This window comes from Mustela nigripes, chromosome 1, assembly GCF_022355385.1.
Source record: "Mustela nigripes isolate SB6536 chromosome 1, MUSNIG.SB6536, whole genome shotgun sequence".
NCBI classification, from domain to species: Eukaryota; Metazoa; Chordata; class Mammalia; order Carnivora; family Mustelidae; genus Mustela; species Mustela nigripes.
The window spans coordinates 236,445,607-236,470,886 of NC_081557.1; the positions used below are offsets into that span (position 1 = coordinate 236,445,607).

General features: G+C 42.0%; 1 protein-coding gene across 12 annotated transcripts in view; it reads right to left on the reverse strand.

Moving 5' to 3' along the window:
• Positions 1-25,280, reverse strand: part of APBB2 (amyloid beta precursor protein binding family B member 2) — a 377,389-nt gene that overhangs the window by 170,224 nt on the left and 181,885 nt on the right. For 7 of the 12 annotated variants that reach the window (XM_059382956.1, XM_059382935.1, XM_059382945.1 and 4 more), the window contains one exon: positions 7,539-8,354. In XM_059382956.1, the coding sequence (XP_059238939.1) occupies positions 7,539-8,354 (816 nt within the window). Of the gene's footprint in view, positions 1-7,538; positions 8,355-21,309; positions 21,379-25,280 lie in introns of all 12 variants that reach the window. The other 5 variants (XM_059383005.1, XM_059382979.1, XM_059382973.1 and 2 more) reach the window with 1 other exon arrangement.

The window sequence follows — 25,280 nt, forward strand, 5'->3', positions numbered from 1 at the left end:
AATGAATTTGGGCAGACAGTTCGTGATGAAATCTGACAACAATTCTTCAAGTCGCCAGGCGTCCTTTTGTCTCTGTGGGCTCACTGGGTCACAGTCCCAGCAGCTACATGCCCTCCATCGAGGGCAAGAGAGGATCTACTGGCACTTCGGGGAGCACTTCAGTCAAGACAACTACAGGACACCATGCCACCCCTTCTCTTTCTAAGTCACCACTCTGCTCACACAACTCTTTCCCAGAAACTTAACCAAAACTAGAAAACAAAATTTTTCTTTCCTTTTCTTTCTTTCTTTTTTTTTAAGATTTATTTATTTGATAGAGAGCATGAACAGGAGGGACAGAGGGAGAGGGAGAGGAAATCTCAAACAGACTCCACGCTGAGCGTAGAGCCTGACATGGTGCTCGATCACAACCTGGGCTGAAACCAACATTGGATGCTTAACTGACCACACCACCCAGGTGCTCCAATTTTTATTTTCAAAATGCCAATAAAGCAGAGAAAAGAGTGTGAGAGTGGGGGGAATACAAATTAAACTTCTTTGGTAATTAATTGAAAAGCAAAGAAGAAAAAAAGAGATTCTTTACTTTTTGACACCTCTAGGGGCAATGGCTTCCTCGGCTCTCCATCTGATGTCTATTTAGTCCCCAGCACAAGTAACCAAGTACCTGACTGTCCACATCCCTATCAACTGAAGTACCCTTCTCTGAGCATCCTCTGTCCCACAGCCCTCTGGCCCCTCAGAGCCCCTTCTGGGTCCATTAGAATGGATCTGTTACCTTGTGCTCACTATCACACTGTTAGACTTTTGCTACCATTCATTTCATTGCATTTACCTTTTTGTTTCCTAAAGCATAATACTTTACTTTTTTTTTAAAGGTTTTATTTATTTATTTGACAGAGATCTCAAGCAAGCAGAGAGGCAGGCAGAGAGAGAGAGGAGGAAGCGGGCTCCCCACTGAGGAGAGAGCCTGATGTGGGGCTCGATCCCAGAACCCTGGGATCATGACCTGAGCCGAAGGCAGAGGCTTTAACCCACTGAGCCACCCAGGCACCCCTAAAATATAATACTTAAAAGAGCAACCAAGAACCATTGTGAAGATTTAAGGGAATACTTTTTTTTTTTTTTTTTGGTCTAGAACTTTCCAAAACACTTAATAGAGCAAAATCATTTTCTTCCCTAAGTTCATGAGGTGAGACAAGAATTATTTTTACATCTCTTACCCCCAGGGTATGAAAATCTAATTTGGAAATCATATCCTCTACCCCAGAACACAGTGTGTCCGAGCTATTCTGGAAACATCTCACATCTGTCTTCCTGAATTCCTTCTGTCACATCATGGAACTCAGCTGAGAAGACAAGACAGGAAGGCTAGTGAATCACCAAAGGGTATTTAAAAGATTAAAATTAATTCAGAGGGCAAACCAGCTGAAAATGAGGCCTTTCCTATATACTGGAGTTATTTTTTTTAAGGGATCAGAGCTTCTGAAAAGCAATTTAAAAATCATTTGTAGTTGAAATTACCAGAAAACAACTGACAAAGAATGAACATTTAAATGAAGTTTCTGGAAGAATTAATCGTATAAACTTATGCAACGTTCTAGCACTCTTTAGTTAGCCAAAGCCAGAAACAAGAAGAGCTGCCAATTATGTCAACATAATTAGGTTTGTGCCTTGGCTTTTTCTCTCACCAACTAGCCAGCTTGCCGAAGAGGTCCACTTTGCTGGCCTTGGTACTGGAAACCAATCAACGCATAACATCAAAGGAGTCAACTCTCAAGCAACACGGATCAATTTGCAACGCCAAGGTGAAGTGTAAATGCCAATGTAATCGAAACGGTCCTTTTCCTTGGCACTAGCCTTTCTGACTTGCAGACCTATAAACTCAAATATGAGGACTGTTTGTGGTGGACTGAACGACCAGCCCCCATTCTCCATTGCTCCTAGGAGCCTGGAATAGAAATTGTCTTATCCAGTGCTCTTCACAATTCTGGTTTACAACCCGTGCTTACTTTTTCTGTTTCTACAGAAAGAAGTCAAGGAGTGGCTTGACGGAGCAACCCTCAGAGACCATGCATGTTTCTCATCCAGCTCCAGCCACCCAACTAGCAACGAGGTAACATTTACACAGCCTTTTACTATGCACTACGTACTCTCCGAAGAGGTTCGTATCCACACATAATGATGACTTGGCTCCCGCTTTCATGGAGCTCTATGCCTCAATGGATGGTTTCAAGTAAGGCTGAGGTGAACATGATAAAAGAATTCTGAAAACATTTCTTTAGGATACAGAGAGAGGACGTCCAATAACTCCAAGGGTCTTGAAAGGTTTCACAAAGGAGATGCCATTTGAGCAGGATCTCAATTGTTTATAAGCACAGAAAGATCCTCTAAAATACAGTTTTCCATTTTCCAAACTCTCAAGGTAACTACCACACACACCAAGTTGAAGTTTAAATCTTACATAGTCAGGCTCTGGAGGTCACAGATATACGTCTCAAGGTGATGGTGTGGCAGGAAAACACTGGATGCTGTTTCTGAATACACTGGTTCAAGTTCCACTGTGGACACCTGAGTAGGAGAAAGCAGCACGAACAAGATTCCATGGACACACAGTAGGTCCACAGAATTTCACCGTACCTTTCCTAGTAACCATTTTTTCCAGTCTCACCTATTACGAGGCAACTATGTCAATTAAGTTATAAAATACAAACCCAACATCAAAATCAGACGTTGAATGCACTGGAACATCAAAGGATTGAGTACACCAGGGCTGCCGTTTGTAGATGGCCTTCAGTTTTATTCAGTCAATCATTAATTGACTAAGTTCACCTGCTGTATTTCAGACACTGACAACACAAATACAAAGGTAAAGACAGACTGATCCCTGCTCTTAGGATGCAGAAGGTCCTAACTAAAATCAGAGTCCAAAATAGAGGCAACCCATCATTAAGGAAGAAGCAAGCTTTTCCATCCCACTGCTGCAGCGATAATGGTGACCACTAATTATAAGAAGCACTAATACTTATTAAACTCGTGCTATATGCCAGCCACCGTTCTAAGAGCCCTCTGAAAATGCTCTCACTTACTCCTCATAGCTGATCTATGCCAGACCCTATCATTACGCCCACGTTACACATGAGAGGCTCTGTGGACTGCCTGCCTCTAACCGAGCTGAGATTCAAACTCAGGAAGTTGACTCTAGAACCCACGCTCTCAACGATTAAGTTCATGAAGCATTAAGGCCCAAAGCCACATCACCTAGATTTTGTTTTCTCTCTGTATATCCTGTCTTTGTGAACCTAATGTTGAACCTAATGTTGGGGTAGCTAGTCCCCAAGATCCACCCGGTTTCACACTCTGTATCTTTGATTCTATGAAGCCCCCAGTTAAACCCGAGTTACAGGTTGGTACCAACCAGGCACTGAAACCTGTAGCCCGGTAGCATCAACATGTTGTATCTTTCAAAAGTTTTCATGCAACCAGCATAAACCAGCAGGAGACTACCGGAGAAAAGACATACAGTCTGACCAACTCATACTTCTCTGAGTCACCGTGCTCCCCTGGGCCCATGGAGGAAATGGTATTTCAAGCAAAATGCTAACAGATCACAAGTTCTCACCTTTAAGCACCAAAACGGGATGTGACCCTTTCTTTTAGAATCCGGGTCAAGGCTTTTTTTTTTTTTTTAAACTCTGGTAAACCCCTATGAAACTCAGTGATTTCACAGATGTTTTTCTTTTTCCTAACAGGCTCTTGTTTTCTCAGAGGGCAGACGACACAGGAGGAAAAGAGGGGCAACATATTGTACAGATGATTGATTGGGGTGGGGGTTGGGGAAGTTACCAAAATGCTGGAGGGGGCAATTCAGAAAGAAAGAGAAATAGAAAGTAGTCAATCTCTGGGTTAGCCTGGGCATTTTATTTTATAGATAGCAGTTTAACTTGGAAAGGATGCCCCGAAGGTAGAATGAGTCTGTTCTATTTTTCTCTGCTCCCCAAAGCACAGTCTGCAATACAAAGAAAACTGAGTGGTGATTTGGTCATAAAACACATGCCACTGTGTGTGATGAGTATTTACTTAAGACAAAGCAGATAAGCAAATATACACACTCAGCAATACAGACTGATATGCAGTATTAGGTGTTCTGGCGATACATACCAGGATCTTACAAAAATTTGCCTTATTTCTTCTTTTCTTTCAACAGTTAGTGCTTGTGTTTTTTATAGATATAAACGTGTGTATTACATGAAACGTATAATATACACTGACTTTACCATCGTTAAGTGAAACATACCCATTTTATTTGAACTGCTTGTGATTAATGTAAACATTAATGGTAGATTTCACTGGACAGACAAAATCAAAAGAAACACAAATGCTGAAAATTTGTTGAGTTTATTTTACTCACTAATTTATGGAGTGGGTACTACCGGAAACTCGGAAGTGTGATCATGAAGTAAAGTGGTTTCGTTTCAGTAGGAGTTCACAACTGGCTATGAAGAAATTCCCAGAGAATTCCCCAGAACTATTGATACTAATATTTTGAGACCTTGAGCATGCTGAAGTAAGTGCAGAGATCCCAAAGTGACCATATGGCGAACCACAGCAGAAGTCTGGGGGTACCCGGGCGGCTCAGTTGGTTAAGCATCTGACTCTTGATTTCAGCTCAGGTCATGGTCTCAAGGTCGTGGGATGGAGCCCCATGTCCAGCTCCACGTTTGGCGAGGAGTCTGCTTGGGATTCTCCTTTTCCATCTTCCTTTCCCCCCACCCATGTGCTTTCTCTCTCACTTTCTCTAAAATAAATAAATCTTTAAAAAAAAAAATTCCACAAGTTTGGTTCTTGAGCATGTTTTTAAAAAACTCAGTCTGGCTGCTTTAGAGTCACATTTAACACATTCTTTTGGACATATTTGATTCAAAATGTCTATCCTTAGCCACCTATGAAGGGACAGCACCATATTGCCAATCTTCCTTTAAAATGTGAAGGCCTTTATAACTGACTTTAAGAGAGGAGAATGAGCGTATTGTCTCGTTGCTTCGAGAAAGCTCTAGCTCAGTTCACATCATGGGCCAAGCACCAGAGAAACTAACGGAAAGTGATGCCAGGACACTGAGCGAAGGAGTGCTGAGCAGAGGAGACCCCAGGACAGAGTCCTGGAGAGACTCAGAGTGGACCAAGCAGAGTGCACACGCTCAGCCTGAATTCCGGGCTCTCCACAGGCCCTTACGGATGCCCACACTCAACAAGAAAAGGGCCGGGGAAAGAAATAATGCAAACAGTCAGCAGTGAGGGAATCAGTAAATAAAACACAGGTCTTGAAAAGCATGGACTATCATGGCTATTGTTGAGGTAGAGAAACAGCATGTCCTTGTGCGTGCTGCCCTACAAAACACATCCTTAAGAGGAAAAAGCCAACCAGTTGTAAAACCATCTGATGTAATTATTTTTTATTTTTTAAAGATTTTATTTATTTATTTGACAGAGAGAGATCACAGTAGACAGAGAGGCAGGCAGAGAGAGAGAGAGGGAAGCAGGCTCCCTACTGAGCAGAGAGCCCGATGCGGGACTCGATCCCAGGACCCTGAGATCATGACCTGAGCCAAAGGCAGCGGCTTAATCCACTGAGCCACCCAGGCGCCCTGATGTAATATTTTCTTATTTTAACATTTAATTGCGGAGCATTTTAAAGTTATAAAATTAGAGAGAACAGAATAATTAACCCTATGGACCCATCTTTAATAATTATCAGCTTTGGGGCAGTTTGGTTTCTTTTCTTTTTTTTATCTCCACCTCAGTTATTTTGGAGAAAATCCCATACATGATATTATTTATATTAGTATATATTATATTACATTATATCTATTATTATATATGAGTATATAGCTCTAAGAGATAGGGACTTTTTAAAAAATAGCATCATCATAAAATGTGGGTAAATCTTAAAATTTATTATAAATGTGGGTATAGACCTAAAATGTTTTCTGAAAGGAAATTAAAAAAAAAAAAAAAAAAAGACGACGACGACAGTGGTCATCACTGGGGAAAGGGGCTAGCGGGAGGAACAGAGGAGACTTTACTGTACATTTAATAGCATGTGGTGAAATTTGAAATTTGCCTACAGTGGCCAGTGCCATGCCTGGGAGAGCAACGGGACGGCTGTCAGGACAGGAGGGAGACAAGGAGGTCCTGGTGGTGCTGCTGAAAACAGTAGAGGAGTTTGGCTGGGAGAAGCTCAAAGAGTCCTTGATGTGAATCCAACACTGGTAGGTGACAGCGTCTATCAGCGATAGGATAGGATACTTCCCAGTGCGTAAAATGTAATAGCTATGAACTCAGGAATATTACTAAACATAATTATGCTTCCAGCAGCGTGCAGCTCTAGACATTTAGGAGACGAAATGGACTCATCTCAACCTCCCTACTGCCATATCCGGCTACGGCGGGCTGATGATGAAATCCATCATCTGAAGAACCGCAGTTTTAAAGGGCACTTCAAAAACACTTTAAAAAAAAAAAAGTCAATGTCTTCACTTTCTCCTTCTCTTTTCCTTATCTAGCGTCCTTGTCATTTCTCTGCCTTGTAGGTTGCAGAAATGTTCTTTCCTTCCGTGGTGGTACAATCTGTTACAACGACAGCCCATGAACAGAGCCTTGGAACCTACAGGGTAGGTGCCAGGTTACTGGGTTACGTTAGAGAACTAAGCCTTGGTGAGTGCTTGTTTACGCTGAATTTAGATACGACAAAGTACACTACGTGTTTTAATCTATCAGCAGTACACTGGGGGAGCAGAGAAAAGAGGCAACTGAAAGGAGCTGGCTGTTAGAATCTGTTCGTTTCTGTCCCAGCTGGGACTCCTCCAACAAACCCAAAGATGTTACGGATACAGACAAAGGTCAAGAAAGTCTGGTCTCTATTAGACTCATTAAAACCCTGAGCTTCTGAATATATTAAAGAGAAGAAACGCCTCTTTCTTACTTTCAAATATCACATGAACAAAGCTAATGAAATGTTCCCCCATAAAGGTCAAAGGGAAATATCTATAATGAGCAGAAATTTAAATTTTGTAAACTTCTAACTTTTCATTAGTGTGAGTATAAATACGTTCCGAGAACTTTAAAATAGTTGGTTCTTTTAATAAAGATACATGTGTCCCCTGCAACTGTATCTCTTCTTACTTTGCTTAACAAAACCCAGGATTTCTAGATAGTATACTGAAGAAGTTCACTTAAACACTGGTGGTGTCATTTCCAAACAGGTGACATTCTACTATACTTAACGCCACGGAAACATTTCTTTTCACAAAAATGCTTACCAGGACAAGCAACCAATGTAGGAACCAAAAAGAAACAACTGAGAAATGTAACAGTATTTTCCACACAAGCTGCCTAATTTGAGTTCTCTGCCCTCAAATGGGGGGCTTTCTTTTTTGGTCGGACTAGAGATTAACCTCATCCATAATAGAACACACCAAAAGGAAGTGCCACTGTGAGTCTACTCCCTTTACCGGGGGGGAGGGGAGGCAAGGGGGGGGTACCTGTTTCATCCGGGGAACTGGGGGAGGCACTGTCTTGGGACAGTGTTGTCCAGCTGGACTCCTCATCACTCGGTGCCAGGTTCTGGATCCGGTGTAGGGCACAATCGGTCTTGGCCCCCGTTTTCGGATGATCCTTTTTGGTCTCTGGGCTGGAGGACACTGTGGCCGCCGGACCATCTTCAGGGCTGAACTGGGCCTTGTTTGGTTTCTGCGGCAGCGCCTCGCCATTCCCAATGATGGTGGAGGCCGGGCCCTGGCCCGGCTGCGACTTCTCTTCCACAGCCCCGTGCTGGTTGCCCACACTCTGCTCTAGGTCTCTGGTTGAGGTTTCCAGGTCTGCATAGTAATTGAGGAAGCTCTTGGTTCTCCTGGGTTGCGAGGGTAAAATTTCACAGCCTGAGGAATCACGCGGGTGGGGCTCTTTGCCCTCTAACTTCTCAGAAGTTATGTTGATGACTGCAGTGGGGCTGACGTTTTTGTTGGGGTCCTGCTGTCCTTGTTCTGCGGCCTTCCGGAGCTGGTTCTCCCCATTTTTCACCAGCTTGATGTTGGCGGAGCCATTTCCCAGCAGGGGCTGTGCGGCCGGATCGGAGAGGCCCATCGCCACCTGGATATTAGTTAGTGCATATTTTTTCCTGCATTTGGGGGGCGTGCTGTTCTTGGTTTCGGTGTGTTTTATCTCAGCATTCAACAGTTCATTGTGGGAGGAACGGAGATGAAGGGTATTTGGTGGTGTGGCCGGGCTGTTGCGATTCGTGATGTCCGTGGCTCCGCTGCTGGCCATAAACACAGCCACAGGGTCTACACCTGAGTCAGCTGGAAAGAAAAAGAAACTCGTCAGTAGCTGCCTGACATGACTGAACTGAACCGCTTAACATACAGTGAGCCAACATTTTTATACAAAAAACTGAAAGAGTTCATGCTTCCGTTGTATACATTCTTATAGAATTGACCCATTTTCCTCTTTGTTTTCCTTGCTCACTCATAAATTAAATAGGAACAAATAAAAGGCTTAATGTGGGTACATAAAAGCCAATTTTTAGAAAAGCTAAAAGGTCTTCTAAGGGTCCAAAGTTTATTTAGACTCTCCCTTTTGTAGTCATATAAAAGCATTTTCTTCTGGTCATTGTTCACAGCCTTGAAAATAACCCCCTTTCTAAACATTCACATCACATTTCTATTCTGTAGTTCCTTTGGGCAACAAAAAAGTTGCTCAAAAATCAGCTGGGGCTCCAGCTTTCTTAGTTAACCTGAAAGGTCACTGTTCACTGATGTGCCATACAGCCAAGGTAATTTTTCTCAGCCACGTTTAGAAATTGTGTTCCGAATGCCCGGAAAAGTCAAATCTCCACTAGAGTTTGCTAATATCTTTGTGAGAGTATTTTTGACCTGGGCTTAGTATTTGTACGAAAGAGACATTCTGGAGAAATGGCTCAGTTACTGGAGAACGTACACACACAAAAAACTATTACTAATAATGCAGCCTTGAGCCCTAGGCTACTGCTGGGTTAGAGCCCCCAAAGGAGTCTGAACATGTTCCACTGAGTTATAAAACCGACTCAGCTGTTCACAGTCCCCATGTGCCCTTGCAGGACTCCAAGGAAACCACCTGACAATTGCATTTATCTCAAATATTGCTCATACCATCAGTGATTTATTCCATATGTCTCTTGCTTGGAAGAAAGAAAGGTTTCTCAGACTAGAAGGGAACAAAATTCATCAACAAGAATTCCTAAGGTTTCACATTTCTCAGTCTGTGAAGAATGACCCCTTTCTTATCTGATCCTCTGCCTTCCACAGAGGCCTCAGTGAGTTTACACCGGCAAATGAACCAAAGCACAGCTCCCAACATTCCTAAAATTGTATTGTGACAACTCCCTCTTCCACTCCCTAGGCAAAACAGGGATCTCCCTAGGAGAGAAAGGTAAGAGTATTCCTCCATTTGAGAGCTTAGAGGTACTCCTTTCTCTTTCAAATACTCAGGATTGCCTACTTTAGGAAAGAGTCACCCACTCATCCGGGAGTCCATGTACTTCTAGAAAGGTAGGCAACATAATGCTGTAAGCAGGGCCCACATTCATAAATGCAATGACGGTGTGGCGCACAGAGACAGCTAAGGGCTGTAAACCAAGTGGTTAAACTTCAGACCCCATTTCTTTATCAGGATTCTTGCTTACCCAGCAATGTAACTAACCACCTGGGGTTCATTTTATAGGAAGCCTTGAGCCCTATAAAAAACTGAGTTTAGTTTGTTGCTCCCTTTCAAACAATGCTCTGATAACTACGTATTTTACAAATTATATTGTTTTAACTATTACTACCACTTCTGTGTATTACAGATTAGAATTTACCCTCAGTCAAGAGCAGCACTTGATAGGAAAGGGCTCACTTTGAACCCACAGAATTTTCCCCGAGACACGTATTTGTAACATGGGCACACAAGAGAAAACTCTTGGGTATTCAGAATGACATTACTATAAGAAAGTAGGAAATCTTTGGCTTTTTTAAAGACCTGGCCAAAAAAAAAAAACTTCTATCAGTCTATTTTAGGATGTTAGGTACTATATTCTAGCAATGTTATTAGAGAGAAAGTTTTATTTACTTTGCTCATAACCATAAACATTTTCAGAAAGAATACCATCAAAATTTCAAGGTGATTAAATAGCTTTTATATACTGGGTGTGACAGATTTATAAAAACTTTTAGCCATGTTCTTCTAGATCACACCGTCCTCCCTATGCCCTTTGTCACTCTCCTGTGCGCTAGAAATCACAAAGGGGAGGTTTGGGCGGGTTACATTAGAACAACAGGACCATCCTGTACAAAACAGCTCTGTCTGTGCTGTTTTTGTAGATCAAAGCCTGAACACAGTTTGAGTGTGTTTTCGATATTAAATGATGGTATCACCTGGGAGCTAAATCAAAGGTTCACATCTAGAACTAAGGCAGCCAAGTTAACGCTATGAAGTATACAGTTGTCTCTGGGAGTTAACTATCAGCTAAGCGGTCATCTGGGGTCAAAAGAAGTAAGCAAAAGTTAGCAAATTCCTAGAAAGATGAAGGTTTCAAAGGAGGAGGTCCCTGAAAGTGGGAAGCAGTGCCCACGATGTTAAGAACAAAGAACTCGGGGTCAGGGAGACAGGCTAGTTACTAGCTGAGTGATCTAGGACACCTTACCTTCAGTGTCCTTGTCTGAAAAATGGGGCATTTTTGTTGCCAGGATTGTTTGGAGGATTAAAATGAGAAATGCGGGCCCGAGGATTTAGTATAGTAATAACCATAATGTGTCAACAAACCGCACCCCTTTACATCCAAGGGACAGAGCACAGGGCTGCCTGCCAGGGGCCCCCAATTTACCACCTGATTAGCTCCAAGTGATAGAAACAGTCCTGTCGTACCGTACCGTAGGTGGTTTTTTGTTTCTTTTTTAATGCAAGGAAAATCTTACAATGTCTCTTTAAATCTTCCATTGAGCTGTTTTCTTTGGAGACCAAAAGCTTAAGAATAAGTCCAAATTCCTTGTTATAACAGATAAGTTAGTTAAACTGTCCATTTCTTAACTGTAAAATCAGGATAGTAACGGTATCTTCACCTCACTGAGTTTTGTTGAAAACTAAGAAAGACGGCTGTCAGCATTTAACTCAGGGCCTGGCATACCGTTAGGGATTCCTATTATTTTATGGTTCCCTCCTTCCTCACGCGCTTCCGTCTCTGCTCGCCATACTGCAGGCCACCATATCTACTGAGCACTTTCTTCTTGCCAGGCATCATGCTGGGAGTAGGGAAACCGAGACACACAAGATCCCACCTGCTAAGTGCTTTCAGCCTTGCTAAAGACACACACACAATAATGTGATAAAACTCAACCAGGATGGGAGCTGGGGAGGTACAAGGGAGTGAGTGGTCTTCCCACCTCAGTCTGGAGAGGATCTGAAGGTAAGAGAGGCCGGATTCGCATTTGGGGAGTCTTCGCAAATCAAAACGCAAAAGGAGATGCGGTAAAGGGGAGGAAGAGTCAGGCAGAGTCCCACAAGACATGCTCCAAGGGATTGGACTTCACCCTGAGGCAGAGAAGATCAAGTACTTCAACAGAATGAAGAATGGAGGAGGCTGAAGAGAAAGACACAGAGAGAGAAGGTGAGGGAGAAAGAGAAAGAGAGCTACGTGTGTGGGCGCGCACGCGCGCGTGTGTGCTGTCTTTCTTTATGTAGCAGAGGGAAAGAGCATCTTTCCTCCAGCATGTTCTCCAAGATGACTCTGGTGAAAAGGTATTAAAGAAGCAATGGAAATGAGGCCATTAAAACACCAGAGGTCATCAGGGAGAGAGGAGAATGATGTAGACAGAGGGTGCCTCCCTAACCAAACGGGCGGGCTAGCCCCATCTTCATGGTCTCCCATTTGACACTAGGGTCTGACTCTGACATTTATCAAAGGGAAGCCAAACACATGCAAGGAGACCATCTGGAAAGCTACGGTCAATAGTCCTATCAAGACAGTAGGGAAGGAACAAGTGGGCATGGGAGACTTAAGTACGGGGAACAGGGCAGGGGGGAGTCCTTCCCTCTCACTGCCATCATACTGAATCTAGGCATTCACCTCTTGACCAGGGCGAGAAGACCAGGCCTCCATGAAGCACCACTGGCTGATGATAAGAACATGGGCGGCTTCCGCCCCTCACAGCTTCGGGAGAAGGGCAGAGGTGGGCAGAGTGACCATGAAGAACTTCACTAAAGAACAAAGAGGGGGCACCTGGGTGGCTCAGTGGGTTGAAGCCTCTGCCTTCAGCTCAGGTCATGATCTCAGGGTCCTGGGATTGAGCCCCGCATCAGGCTCTCTGCTCGGCAGGGAGCCTGCTTCCTCCTCTCTTTCTCTCTGCCTGCCTCTCTGCCTACTTGTGATCTGTCTCTGCCAAAGAAATAAATAAAACTTAAAAAAAAAAAAAAAAAAGAACAAAGGGGCAGGGGAGAGCAGCCCATGATTTGGGGTTATAGGAAGGCATTTTTGTTTTTTTAAAGATTAAGAGTCTTTGTGATGTGTTATTGCTTATAAGGCAGAAACACAGAGAGTGACAGAGAAGGGATAAACAGAAACACGGAAGAGGGACAGATGAAGAAGGGAGAATCCAGGTGATGAGATGAGGGACCACAGCAGGTACGAAAGAACCAGCCTTGCCCAAGACAAGGGACACTTCTTCAGGAGGGAAGGACGGAGAGGGAGGAAGGATGGAGAGAGTGACACCAACTCTAGGAAAAGCAGAACTGACAGCCTTCACTTTCTCTGTGAAAGGAAAATCTTGCCCCAAGGGAAGCAGGCTAGGGGAACAGGAGGAGAAGAACAAAAGTCCAGAAATAGTCACGTGGGAGAAACATAGAGTTGGAAACTTCTTCTAAAAGAAATGTGAAGTTTGATGGCATGAGAACAGACACACAGATGAATGGAACGGACCAGAGAGCCCAGAAATAAACTCATGCATGTATGTCCAATTAACTTATGACAAAGGAGCCAAGAGTATACAACTGAGAAAGGACAGTCTCTTCACTAAAGGGTGCTGGGAAAATGGGACAGCCACATGCAAAAGAACGAAAGTGGGCCTGGCCCTTAACCCCCACACAAACATTAACTCAAAATGGATGAAAGACTTGAACCTAAGACTTGAAACCGTTAAGTTTCTAGAAGAAAACGCAGGCAGTAAACCCGTTGACATGGGTTTTGGCAATAGTTTTTTGGATTTGACACCAAAAGGAAAGGCAACAAAAGCAAAAATAAACAAGCGGGACTGCATCCACCCAAAAAATCTGCACAGCTGAAGGAAACCATCCACACAATGAAAAGGCAACCTACTGAACGGGAGGGGAAACACATAGTCACAGAGGCGGACAGGATTTCGGTGGCAGGTGGGGGGACAGACGAGGCATGCATTCTGGGTATGGCCTGGAGAGGACGGGGAATGGAGCCGGGAAGGGGATGGAGAGCTGGGAAGAAAAGGCCAAGGGATGTGAGGACTCCACAAGGTCAAGAAACAGGTGTCATAGGAACAAGGATAGGTTTTCAACCCCAGCAGCATGCATCCTTTGGGGAGCTTTTTTAAAAAGCACAGAAGGCTAAGGCCCACTCCTAAAGACACCCTAAAGAGTCTGATTAAATCAGCCTGGGGCAAGGGCCCATCAGGGTGATTCCAAGGTGTGGCCAAGGTCAAAAACCACTAAAACCAGATAATGATTTCAGAAGCACTTGGAACGCTCTGATCATGCGTGTCCCCTTCCTTGTCTTTGCACAACTTCTCAGCATCCTGCCCTCCTATCTGGCAAGTTTCTATTTCACCCTTAAGATTCAAGGTAGGTATCACCCAGTTGTGAACTGTCTTCTTGCCCCTCCAGACAGATTCCAGGGCTCCTTCTTCTATATTCCCAAACCTTCCTACACTCATCTCTATGACAGCAACATCCCCATTGTGTTATTTTTGCCCTGTTGGAGTTTCCCATTAGACTCTGACCTCCAGTAACCAGAACAGGAGCACAGCATACAGTAGGTACTCCATGCATGTCTGTAGAATAAATCATTGAATACAATGGGGCCAAAAAAAGGTGTTTCGTTAACATCTCAAGAAATGTTTATATTAAAAGTCTAGCTTTTCTCAAGCTTTTATCCCATGTAGCATCTGAGCAAGAGTTAAAATAAAATCTTTCAAGATACTATCCAGGCTGATTTCTTTTGCTCCTTGGTCTTGGCTCAAGAACATTCTTGTTCAATTCTGCCATAACTCCCTGAAGAAGAAAAGGCTATTTCAAGTCAAAAGTACATGTGCTGTGACCCAGAACAGACTGGTATACTTCTCTACCAGACCTGATTTCTCATCAGCTGTCATCCTACCAGCTCCAAGTTTTCCAAGCTCTGCAATGAACAGCTCTGGTGCACACGGCACAAGGCTCCTGTCACCGTCGTGCTCCCCAACACCCAATTCCAGGCCTTCCTCCTTCCTCGTATTTACTCCCAGTATCGTTAGTAACAATGAACAGAAGAGAATCACATATGATGGGAAAGAGCGATACAACAGTAATATAAAAACTAACAATTCTGGAGAAAAACTAATTCTCTGTGGCTACAAAAATGAAAGGACGACTATCGTCCTCTTCTGCCCGAGGACCAGTCGCCCTCACCCAACTTTTGCTTTCACTCTTCTCCATGGAAGACAGTTTAGCCTGCTTTTCCCAATACTAGTACTATATGGAGGCTCAGAAGTTGGGGCATTCAAGCCACTTCCACTTATCTTTGCCTCCCATGATCTTACTATAGATTTGAGATCAAAGACCACTTGGTCTAATACTCCCTATAAATTAGGGGGATGGAGTTAAATCCACTGACATGTGGGCAAGACCCGAAGCAAGAACTCATGGAATTGCCACCCTACATTTCCCAGACCTGAAGCAAAGGGATAGCCCTTCATCAGTTTCTTATCCTACTGAATACTCTCAGTTTTCTTTGGAGTGTTCCTCTAGCAAATCGCATTTCCCCCTCCCACCTCCTCCCCGCCTGCTTTCAGGCCTGCCTCACTTATCAGTTTCTTTCTAAATCCTCAAGCACCACAGCTCTGTGGCCTAGCCTATCACATGTTGCCCTGTATCATTCTGAAAACAAACTGATCATGGAGCTCTCCTGCTTAAAACCATCTACTGGTCAACCATCTACTCATTCAAAAGCTCACTCTACAACCACTTCAAATTCCCCTATGCTAGTCTCAGTCGACCCTCTAGTCACATCTCCCATCACTGCAACCCACTCCACCCCACAACCCCGACCCTATTCTCTACAAGGCAGCCACAATCAACTACCTGACAATGCCAAGCCTCTTCTCAATTCTTTCCCCTTGCACAAGGAGTTTGTTTCTCCTGCCTAGGAATGTTCTTTGCCCTCATCTCCCCTACCCCCCCAACCCTATATACCCCAACTGAAAATGCCTATGAATCCTTCAAAACCCCATTCCTTTAGCCTTCCTCTGATTCCTATACACAACGATGGCTGCCGCCTGTTCCATGCTAGGTATGTAGCAGGCTATTCCCATCAGCACTTCCAGACACTGAGATATCTATCTCCCCTTCTAAACTGTAAGTTCCTTGAGGGCAGTGACTGTTCTATTCATTTTTTAGGACAGTTTTATCAAGATATAATTTACATATCATACAGCTCACTTTTAAAAGTGTACAGTTTGGGGGTGTTTAGCATATACTCAGAATTGTCCATCCATTACTAGGCAGAGTGCAATTATCACCCCAAAAAGAAACCCTCAGTTCATCAGCAGTCACCCTCTGTTCCTCCCACACCCAAGCTCCTGGCAACCACTAACCTACCTTCCGTCCTTACGGAGTGCCCAGTCTAGACATTTCACGTAAATACAACCACCACAGGACATGTGATCTTTTATGACTGGCTTTCCTCACTTAGTGGATCATCAGGGTTCATCCTTTTTGTCATATGTATCAGTACTTCATTCCTTTTTGTGGCCAAATCATATTCCATGGTATCAACAGACCACATTTTATTTAAGTGTTCATCAGTTAATGAACATTTGGAATGTTTCCATGTTTTAGCTATTATAAACCATGCTGCTATGAACATTCACATACAAGGCTTTGCATGAACGTATGTTTTCAATTCTCGTGGGTGAAACCTAGGAGTGGAATTGCTAATTATGTATATAATATATTTGGTTATATAATGAAATACATACAGTTATATGTATTTATATGGTTACATAATATTATACATAAGGTTATATAATTAAATACATATGACCTTTCGAGGACCTGGAAATGGTTTTACAAGGCAGGGGCACCATTTTACATTCCCACCAGCAATGGATAAAGGTTCTAATTTCTCCACATCCTCCCCAACACTTGTTGTGTCTTTTTTATGCTAGCCATCCGAGGAGGTATGAAGTGACATCTTGTTGTCATTTCGATTTGCATTTCCCTTTCATTTTTATATTCCCAGAGTTTCCAGGGCCTTTCAACACAGCCTGGCATAGAAGAGTACTCAATAAATGTTTGATTCATTAATCCATCCACTCATTCATTAACTAAATAGCCATTGAGCATCTGCTATGTGCTAGCTGCTCTTCTCAAGGCCAAGAATATGACAGTACACAAAACAAGCAAAATGAATGAGGAATGGGTAAGCAAATGCTGGTGACCCCGAGAGTCTTTATAGCACAGAGGGGGTTCTGCTCTTGGATTTCTGGTGGTGAGATGGGCCCTCAAGACTTGGCCATTACGTCTACAGCTGCTTGTCATGCTGTTATCAAGTCCCAACATCAATGCAGGAAGACCGATATCAATTGCAGAGATGGATATAAGTTGAGAGTGTCACAAGAGCTAGTATTCCTACAACCATCACTCTCCTGCACGCCCATAGGGAAACATCTGTTATAGCCCGGCATGCATTTCCTCTTTAACCAGTAACAGCCCCACAATTTTTCTTGGGGAATCAACCTTTCTACACTCTCATTCCTTCATTCAACAGATTCTCTGGTGTGCATGGCCATGCAAAAGCCTTCTAGCTGCCTTCTAACTGCAAAGGTTATAGCAGTGGGCAAAACTGACAAAAGAAAAACACCTACTCATGTGCAGCTTACATTCTGGGGTTCAGCCCATATGTTTCAGGCGGAGATGACACTGCCCCTTGCTTTGTGGAGGACAGGGCCCAGGCCCAGCCAGTCAGAACAGCAAATCCCCATGGCTGTGGTGACCCACTCAAGGAAAAGCAGGTGACCCACACAAAGCCAGTCCTAAGACTGTTGGTGGAACGATCAGAAAAGGGGTGCTCTCTTTTCTCTTGTTCTTGAACTAGAAGATCCTAGAACTTTGAAGGGTCACCATGAAGAGGCAACTAGCATTAGCAAGGACCAATGAGCAAGTAGATCTATGAGACAGAAAGGGAGGAAGAAATTCTAATGACGTTGTTGGAATCCCTAAAACAAGCCACACCTGAAATGGGATCCCCCTAGGCTTCTTGGCTGTTAAAGTCAACTGATTTTTTATGGGGGCTTAAACTACTTTAAACTGAGTCTTCTCCTTCCAGCAACTGAAAAAAAAGGGCTTTGTTAATAAATGGAGTATTTTTTGTGAGGCCTAAAAAAAATGAAGTAAGCCAGGGTTACTTAAAGTCCATGACTAACCAGGCTTTCCAGACACCTAGAGTTGCAAAGATCCCAGCACGGAGACAGAATCCCGTAATTCGAATGACATCCTAATAGAAACCCATGCTGGAAGCTGTAGTTAAACCTGCCCCCTCGGTTTCTCTTTTCTGAGACCTCTAGGCATCTGTCAAAGGAAAATTTTTGTCATGAACGACAGGAAACTCTTCTTTCTATACCCTGCTGCTCTCCATGTGCTCCAGTGACACGTTGACAAAATCGGAAATTGACAAATGGCCCAGGGAAGCTCCACGTTTGCCCTGCTCGTCGGTGAAACTTGACAGTTTCTTCATTTTCAGTTCTCTGCTACACAGTTTTATTTCCACTGAGGAGTTAACAGCCCAGCTTCTACCCTGAGGAATGTTGCCTTTTGAACTAGACCTCAAAGTATGAAGGAAATGAAATAACTCAGATTTTTTTTTCTTTTAGGAAGGAGAGGCAAAAGAAGGCTGGTTTCCTGAAATTACTCATGAAAGTAAACTCTCAATGTGACAAAAATGATAAGAACTTCTCTCTGAACAAAAGAGGCAAAGGTTATGGGCCATTGAGGCGGAGAGATCACAGCATTAGAACCTTGGAAGTTTCTTTTTTTTTTTTTTAAAGATTTATTTATTTATTTTGGAGAAAGAGAAAGTGATAAAGAGAGAGCATGCTTGTGACGGGGGTGGCAGGGAGTGTAGAGGCAGAGGGAGAGACAGGGAAGAATCCTCAAACACACTCGCTACTGAGCGCAGAGCTTGCCATGGGGCATGATCCCAGGACCCTGAGATCATGACCTGAGCCAAAACCAAGAACTAGACACTCATCCAACTGAGCCACCTTGGCGCCCCTAACCTTGGTTAGTTTCTAAAGCCAAAGGAGCAGCTTCACACAGCTGAGTCACAGGGCAACTTCTCCAGGCTTTAGGGGATAAGGGTGATTTCAACAGCTAGGTGTCACCCACCTAAGGGTTTCCCATGCCCACTGAACTTAACTGCCTGAGGACTGGCTTTTTAATCATCCCAAGGGGAGATGAGGAGACACGACAGAGAAGTACCAGATATTTTTCTTCAAGATACTCAGTCAGAGGGGCAGCTGGGTGGCTCAGTCAGAAAAAAGTCTACCTTCGGCTCAGGTCGTGATCCCAGGGTGCTGGGATCGAGCCCCGCGTCAGGCTCCTTGCCCAGTCAGAAGCCTGCTTCCCCCTCTCCCTCTGAGACTCCTCCTGCTTGTGCTCACTTGCTCTCTGTCTCTCTCTCTGTGTCAAATAAATAAATAAAATTAAAAAAAAAAAAAAGAAGAAGAAGAAGAAAGGAACAGTCAGAGTAGGCAATGAGAAGGAACAGTTATTAAACAAACTCGCCATGGTTCAAGTAGGCAGAATCTTAAGAGAAAAAGGCATTTGGGATGAGGAAAGAGGCACCCTGAAAAAGCACAGCTGAGCTGGGTCTTGAAGGGTAGGCTGGAGTCCACCGGTGGGCCAGGATGAGAAAGGCATGCCGGGTGAGGAAGCCTGGCATCCCCAAATCCCCTGTGGCAAATGGGAAGATAAGCTGTTTTGGAAACTCAAGTCGGGATTTGTATATCCAAATAAGAATAAAGACCTTCAAAGCTTGGGACAGTATATGCTTATTCCAAGGATGTTTTCTGTGCTCAATTTCTAAGCCATTTTCATTGTTTGGAAGAGCTTTAATGTCTTTGGAAGATTAATGTATGTTTTAAAGACAGCTTTAGATGTTTATGAACAAGTCTACGAATACAGTCAAATGATCAAGCTTGAGAATACCGGTTTAGGTGAGAAAAAGCAGGTTGAGCAATCAAGTGATGACACAGGTAGTCTTAAGTAACTGAGAAGTGGGCCTCACATCAATTCCAACAGGGAATCTAAAACAATGACAGAATCCTTGAAACAGGGTGACTGCCAGACTATGCCAACGGCTGAGAGACCTGCTTGGAAGGGACTCGTGAGTTGAACCTGAAAGGTTCAAGAGGCATCTTACAGGCGGATAATGGTATATGTTCTGGGGTATGTTTGCTTTTTAAAGGGCTCCCTCTAGTCACAGCTCCCAGGAGTCGAGAAAGGGGTACGGAAGCTACCTGACCTTAGTTATTGGTCCCAACTCTGCTGCACTAGCTGTCACCTGAATTTTCAAGTAAAAAATGATTGGAATATACACTTCACTGAATTAAGAATACTGCTTTCCTTGTTAAATGTGTCACATCCTAGATTTATATATGATAGTAGTAACTGTCATTGGAAAACCCTGTTGGATAAGAGTGCCATTATCTCTCATACACCTACCAGCAAATAAAAGCAACTTGAGTACCATTAGGAAGTAGGAATACATTAGCATAATACAATATAAGTAACAGTAAGAAATTCCTAGAAGCTATTTGATCAGTTCACTTCCATGGAGAGGAAAACACATTTTACACACTTGCCAGCTTTGTTCTGACAGTTTCTATACAGAGCCAATCTTGCCATGTATTAAAAAATTTTAAATGCTAAAGAGTTCCTAAAAGGAATCATTCGCAACAATTTAAACTGTCCTTTTTTAAAAGGACACACATCTTTGCCTTGATTTACAAAAATTAATATGCCTATTCAAATATGTATTTACAAAGAACATCTATTGCCTGACAGGCCTTTGAGAATCAGCTCTAAGTTCCTGATTTTCCTGTGTGAATTTAGGTTTGTCACATTGTTATTGGCTGTTTTGAATAAAAAACCTATTACCTGTAGTTCATATATCTCTACTGAGCTTAGTGTTTATTCTATTATGTTTTATTTAGTTTTCTGTTGAAACAGAACATGAAATATTACATAAAGGAGAAAACAGCTTGGACATACTTCCAGAGTTTAAAGACAGAACTAAGAGACTTTAATACCTATTTGTCCATGGCTTAAATCTACTTACGTAAAAACTCAGAATTTGCTTCATGGTTTGTACCCTAACAAAATATGGATTCCCCCAGATTCCTCTTTGATTTGCAGTCCTACCCTGTGTTTAATTCAAAATGTTACTGCAATTACTTCTTCCTCGTTATATTACTGTGAGGCAAAGAAGTAAATCCCACACCACATCGTGTATGGTCTAGCATCCAGCCTGACACAAACAGAGGGATGTACAATAAAATTAAGGTGGTTTCCTTCAGGCCTAAACTTAATCAGCACTAGATCCGGGAGAATACTGACCTGGGGAGTTCGACTCTAGATAAACCCAACAATGGCGAGGATGTTGTTTATGGAGACTCACCACCAACAACACCTCATTGTCCATAAGTAAGTATTTACAGGTTACCATAGGCAATACCCAATGGCAAAATCTGACATAGCTTTAGTTTCCTGTTATAATCAACTAAAATATTTTTACATTATGCTATTACTAGAGTCATGCAATTATTACACAAATACACGTAAGTCCAATGGATTTTTCGATCTTATTTTAACAATCTCGTTTTCTAATACATTAATGAACAAGCAAAAACATGTCATTTTAGCAAACCATGTTTAACATCCGAACAATCATCCATCATATCTATTTGTTCAAGTTTTAATATTCAACTGCTTCTCTGCATTGAAACATGCGGAAGTGGGTCTGACCTGGAAGTACTTCTGACATGGGTCACGGGACTCCAGCTGTGGTGCAGGAACTAGGTTATAATTTGAAATCTGAAAAGAGGGATCATTGGAGAAATTAAAATCCCAAATAACAAAGCATACAAGACAAAAAAAAAAGCATAGTATTGACAATTCTTCCAAAAGCTGTCAAAAATGTGAAACAATTTTTGGCAGATAATATCCAAATTTTTGTTTATTTATAGTTGGTAAAAACACATTTGACTGAAACTTGAATTTCTGCTTAACCACATTTCCCACAAACATTTCTTGAGATTTTTTTCCCCCATGCCAGGCTGCAGTTATCTGTCTGTCTTTGTCTTGTTATTTATCTATGTGTCTCAACTTTCCAATGCTTTTTCTCATTAAAAGCACAATTCAGAAGGCAGTGAGGAAAAAACTGGTACATTTCACCACATAAAAAAGCAAACATTCTGTTTGGGAATACAAAATGACTATAAACACGGTAAAGACAAAAAAACAAACTGAAAAAAAATTAACATTACAAGGACATAAAGTGGCTAATTTCATTTATATAGAAAGAGCTCCTTGAAGTTATGAAGAATTTCCTTGAAGTTATTAAGAAAAATATGAACAAGCCTGTAGGAAAATGAGCAAAGGGCAGGACAAGTCCCAAGAGAAACGCAAATGTCCAACAAACATATAAATAACTAACCTTAGTCAAAACTACAGAAAACGCAAATTTAAATAACTCGCTGTTTTCCTCTACCAGACTGCAGAGATTAACAAGCTTAATAGCACATAACTGAAAGCAACAACACTGGAAATAGGAATTTTCAAAACTTGCTAATGGGAGTAAAAGCTGGCAAAACTTGTTCAAGAGCCATTTAGAAACATCTGAGCAAATTTAAAATGCATAGACCCCCACTACTCAGCAATTCCCTTTTTTTTTTTTTTTAAGATCTTATTTATTTATTTGACAGAGAGCGCACACATACAGAAAGAGTGGCAGGTAGAGGGAGAAGTAGGCTCCCCACTGAGCACGGAGCCTGATAAGGGACTCAATCCCAAGGTCCTGGGATTATGACCTGAACCAAAGGCAGACAGATGCTTAATGGGCTGAGCCACTAGGCATCCCAGCAATTCCATTTCTGAGAATTTATTTTAGAGCTAAACCTACATGGACTCTTGTTCTAAAAGCAAACATCAGGGGCGCCTGGGTGGCTCAGTGGTTTGGGCTGCTGCCTTCGGCTCGGGTCATGATCTCAGGGTCCTGGGATCGAGACCCGCATCGGGCTCCCTGCTCCGCAGGAAGCCTGCTTCCCTCTCTCTCTCTCTCTCTGCCTGCCTCTCTGCCTACTTGTGATCTCTGTCTGTCAAATAAATAAATAAAATCTTAAAAATAAGTAAATAAATAAATAAAAGCAAACATCAGTAACGAACTGTTCCTCAGTGGACAGCTAGTTCATTAAATTATGATACCTCCATACAATGGAGTATTGTGCATTATTAGGAAAAACATAGTGGATCTACACGAGCTGATATGAAAAGGGCTTTATGACATATCACTAAGTGTTGAGTAACATGTACAGCAGGGCAAAATCAAATTTGAGTACAATTTTTAAAAGCATGCACGTGACTGCATACACACACACAAATGCACAGAGAATTTATTTTTTTAAAGATTTTATTTATTCATCAAGTGGTAACCTCATGTGCATAATTCTGTATGTTTATTATAGTTATAGGAGTTTTTTTATTTTTAAAAAATTTTTATTATTTTTTTAAGATTTTGTTTTTTGTTTTTTGTTTTTTAAAGTCAAATGTTGGCAGTTTTCTAAAGCATTATTCAAATTGCTTAGCTTTATATTTGTGGAGACTAAATTCTTTTCTAATCTTTCCAAACTAGTACCTTTAATTGGGCATTACTCCCAACTTTATGATTCCGATAATGACCCGACAGCTTGGTCTACTGACCCACAATACATTTTTAATTATATTTCCACATATTGTGGGTAAGGCTCATTACTCTGCTATAATTAAAAGGGTGGGTTTATTTTAAATTGCCCTGAAACAGCAAAAGATGCTTCCTTTATTCACCTTTGTCTTTTTCCTATTCCCTTCTCAGCTCCTGAAAAGTATTTTAAAATTCAGGTTTGTTTTTTTTTAAAGTTTTTGTCTTCAGCATACCTTAAGTTATAAGCAGAGCTAGATGTGATGAAATAGCTATTTCGAGGCAATGAATATTAATAAACAGCGAAAAGCTAAGAGGCATACTTATAGGAGTAAAAAGACTTGAACAAACACTAAGAATCTAATTTTTCAGAGCATCTAATCTTAAAAAAAAATAATAAAAATTCCTTCTCCCCAGCATGAAAGAAACTCCAACTTCTATGAAGTTATGAATTGACATTCTGACTAATTGCTTCCTATTCTAAATGGCCCTGTGCTATTATTATCTGACCAATACTTATTCCACACACACCATGTGTGATGCTAGGGAGCAGGGGACACTTTAGTGAACCAAACACATTCCCCCTTCTCATGGAACTTATAGACAGGCTACCAGGAAGCTGGACATTAATCACAAAATTATTCATCTCAGTGTATACGGGGCTATGACCTGGAGGAAAAGAACTCAGTTTTCTGAGAAAATGGAATGAAGCAACATGGGATAGACGAGAGAGTCAGGAGACACTTATTTCCTGGAGAAAGTGCAATTTAAGTTGCAATTTGAGGACTAAACAGGATTTAGCGAGGTAAACATTTATTAAACACCTACTCTGTGCAAGACGGCTCCTGGAATAAAGCACAAACATGCAGAGCTATTTTCCCCTAGGCATTTATCTCCCTTGATGAATAAACCTAATCTGATAAAAAGTTTCTAAGGACTTTGAGGCATGGACTACTTCTACATAAAAAGTAACCTGGAGGGCACCTGGGTGACCCATGCATTAAGCCTCTGCCTTCGGCTCAGGTCATGATCCCAGGGTCCTGGGATCGAGCCCCCACACTGGGCTCTCTGCTCAGCGGGGAGCCTGCTGTTTCCTCTCCCACTCCTCCTGCTTGTGTTTTCTCTCTTGCTTGCTTTCTCTCTCTCTCTCTCTCTCTCTCTCTCTCTGTGTCAAATAAATAAATAGGATGCTTAAAAAAAAAGTAACCTGAGAAATACAAAAGCAATCTATGGTTTTAAGAATAATCCGTGGCTGAGGCACCTGGGTGGCTTGGTCAGGTAAGCATGGGACTCTTGATTTTGGCTCAGGTCATGATCTCAGGGTTGTGGTATCGAGCCCCAAGTTGGGCTCTCCACTCTGTGGAGAATCTACTAGAGATTCCCTTTCTTCCTCTCCCTCTGGCCCTCCCCGCCACACACCCATGCTCCTTTTTTTTCTCTCAAATAAATCAGTAAAGCTTAAAAAAATAATAAAATAAAATAATAATAATAATAAAATAATCTGTTGCCATGCAGTCCAATATGGCAGCCACAAGGAGCAACTGTAGCTAACGAACACCTGAGTGACTAGTACAACCAAGGAACAGAATTTCTCATTTTATTTCATTATAATTAATTTAAACCTAAATTTATATAGAAAGTAAATCTAAATTTATAAACTGATACTTGATTGTTAAAAAGAACTTCTTGGGTAGGTGAAGCTACTTTTTCAATAACACATTTTATGAAATCTAAATAGAGATCCAGTATTTCTATTGAAAATTCTGCATGTACATTGAGTGCTAGAAGCATAAACTACATGGACTTTAAATACTTTGCATGAAAAAAAGTAAAATCTCTCAATAATTTTAAAACATTGATTACATGTTGAAATGATACTATTTTGGATATACAGAGTTAGATAAAACATACTGTTGAATTAATTTCACTTTTTTTTTGATAATGTGGTTACTAAAAAATTTCAGATAACATCGGTGGCTCATTACTTTTCTGTTGGAGAACCGCTGATCAAGGGAATGCAGACAGACTCTGAAACTTTACC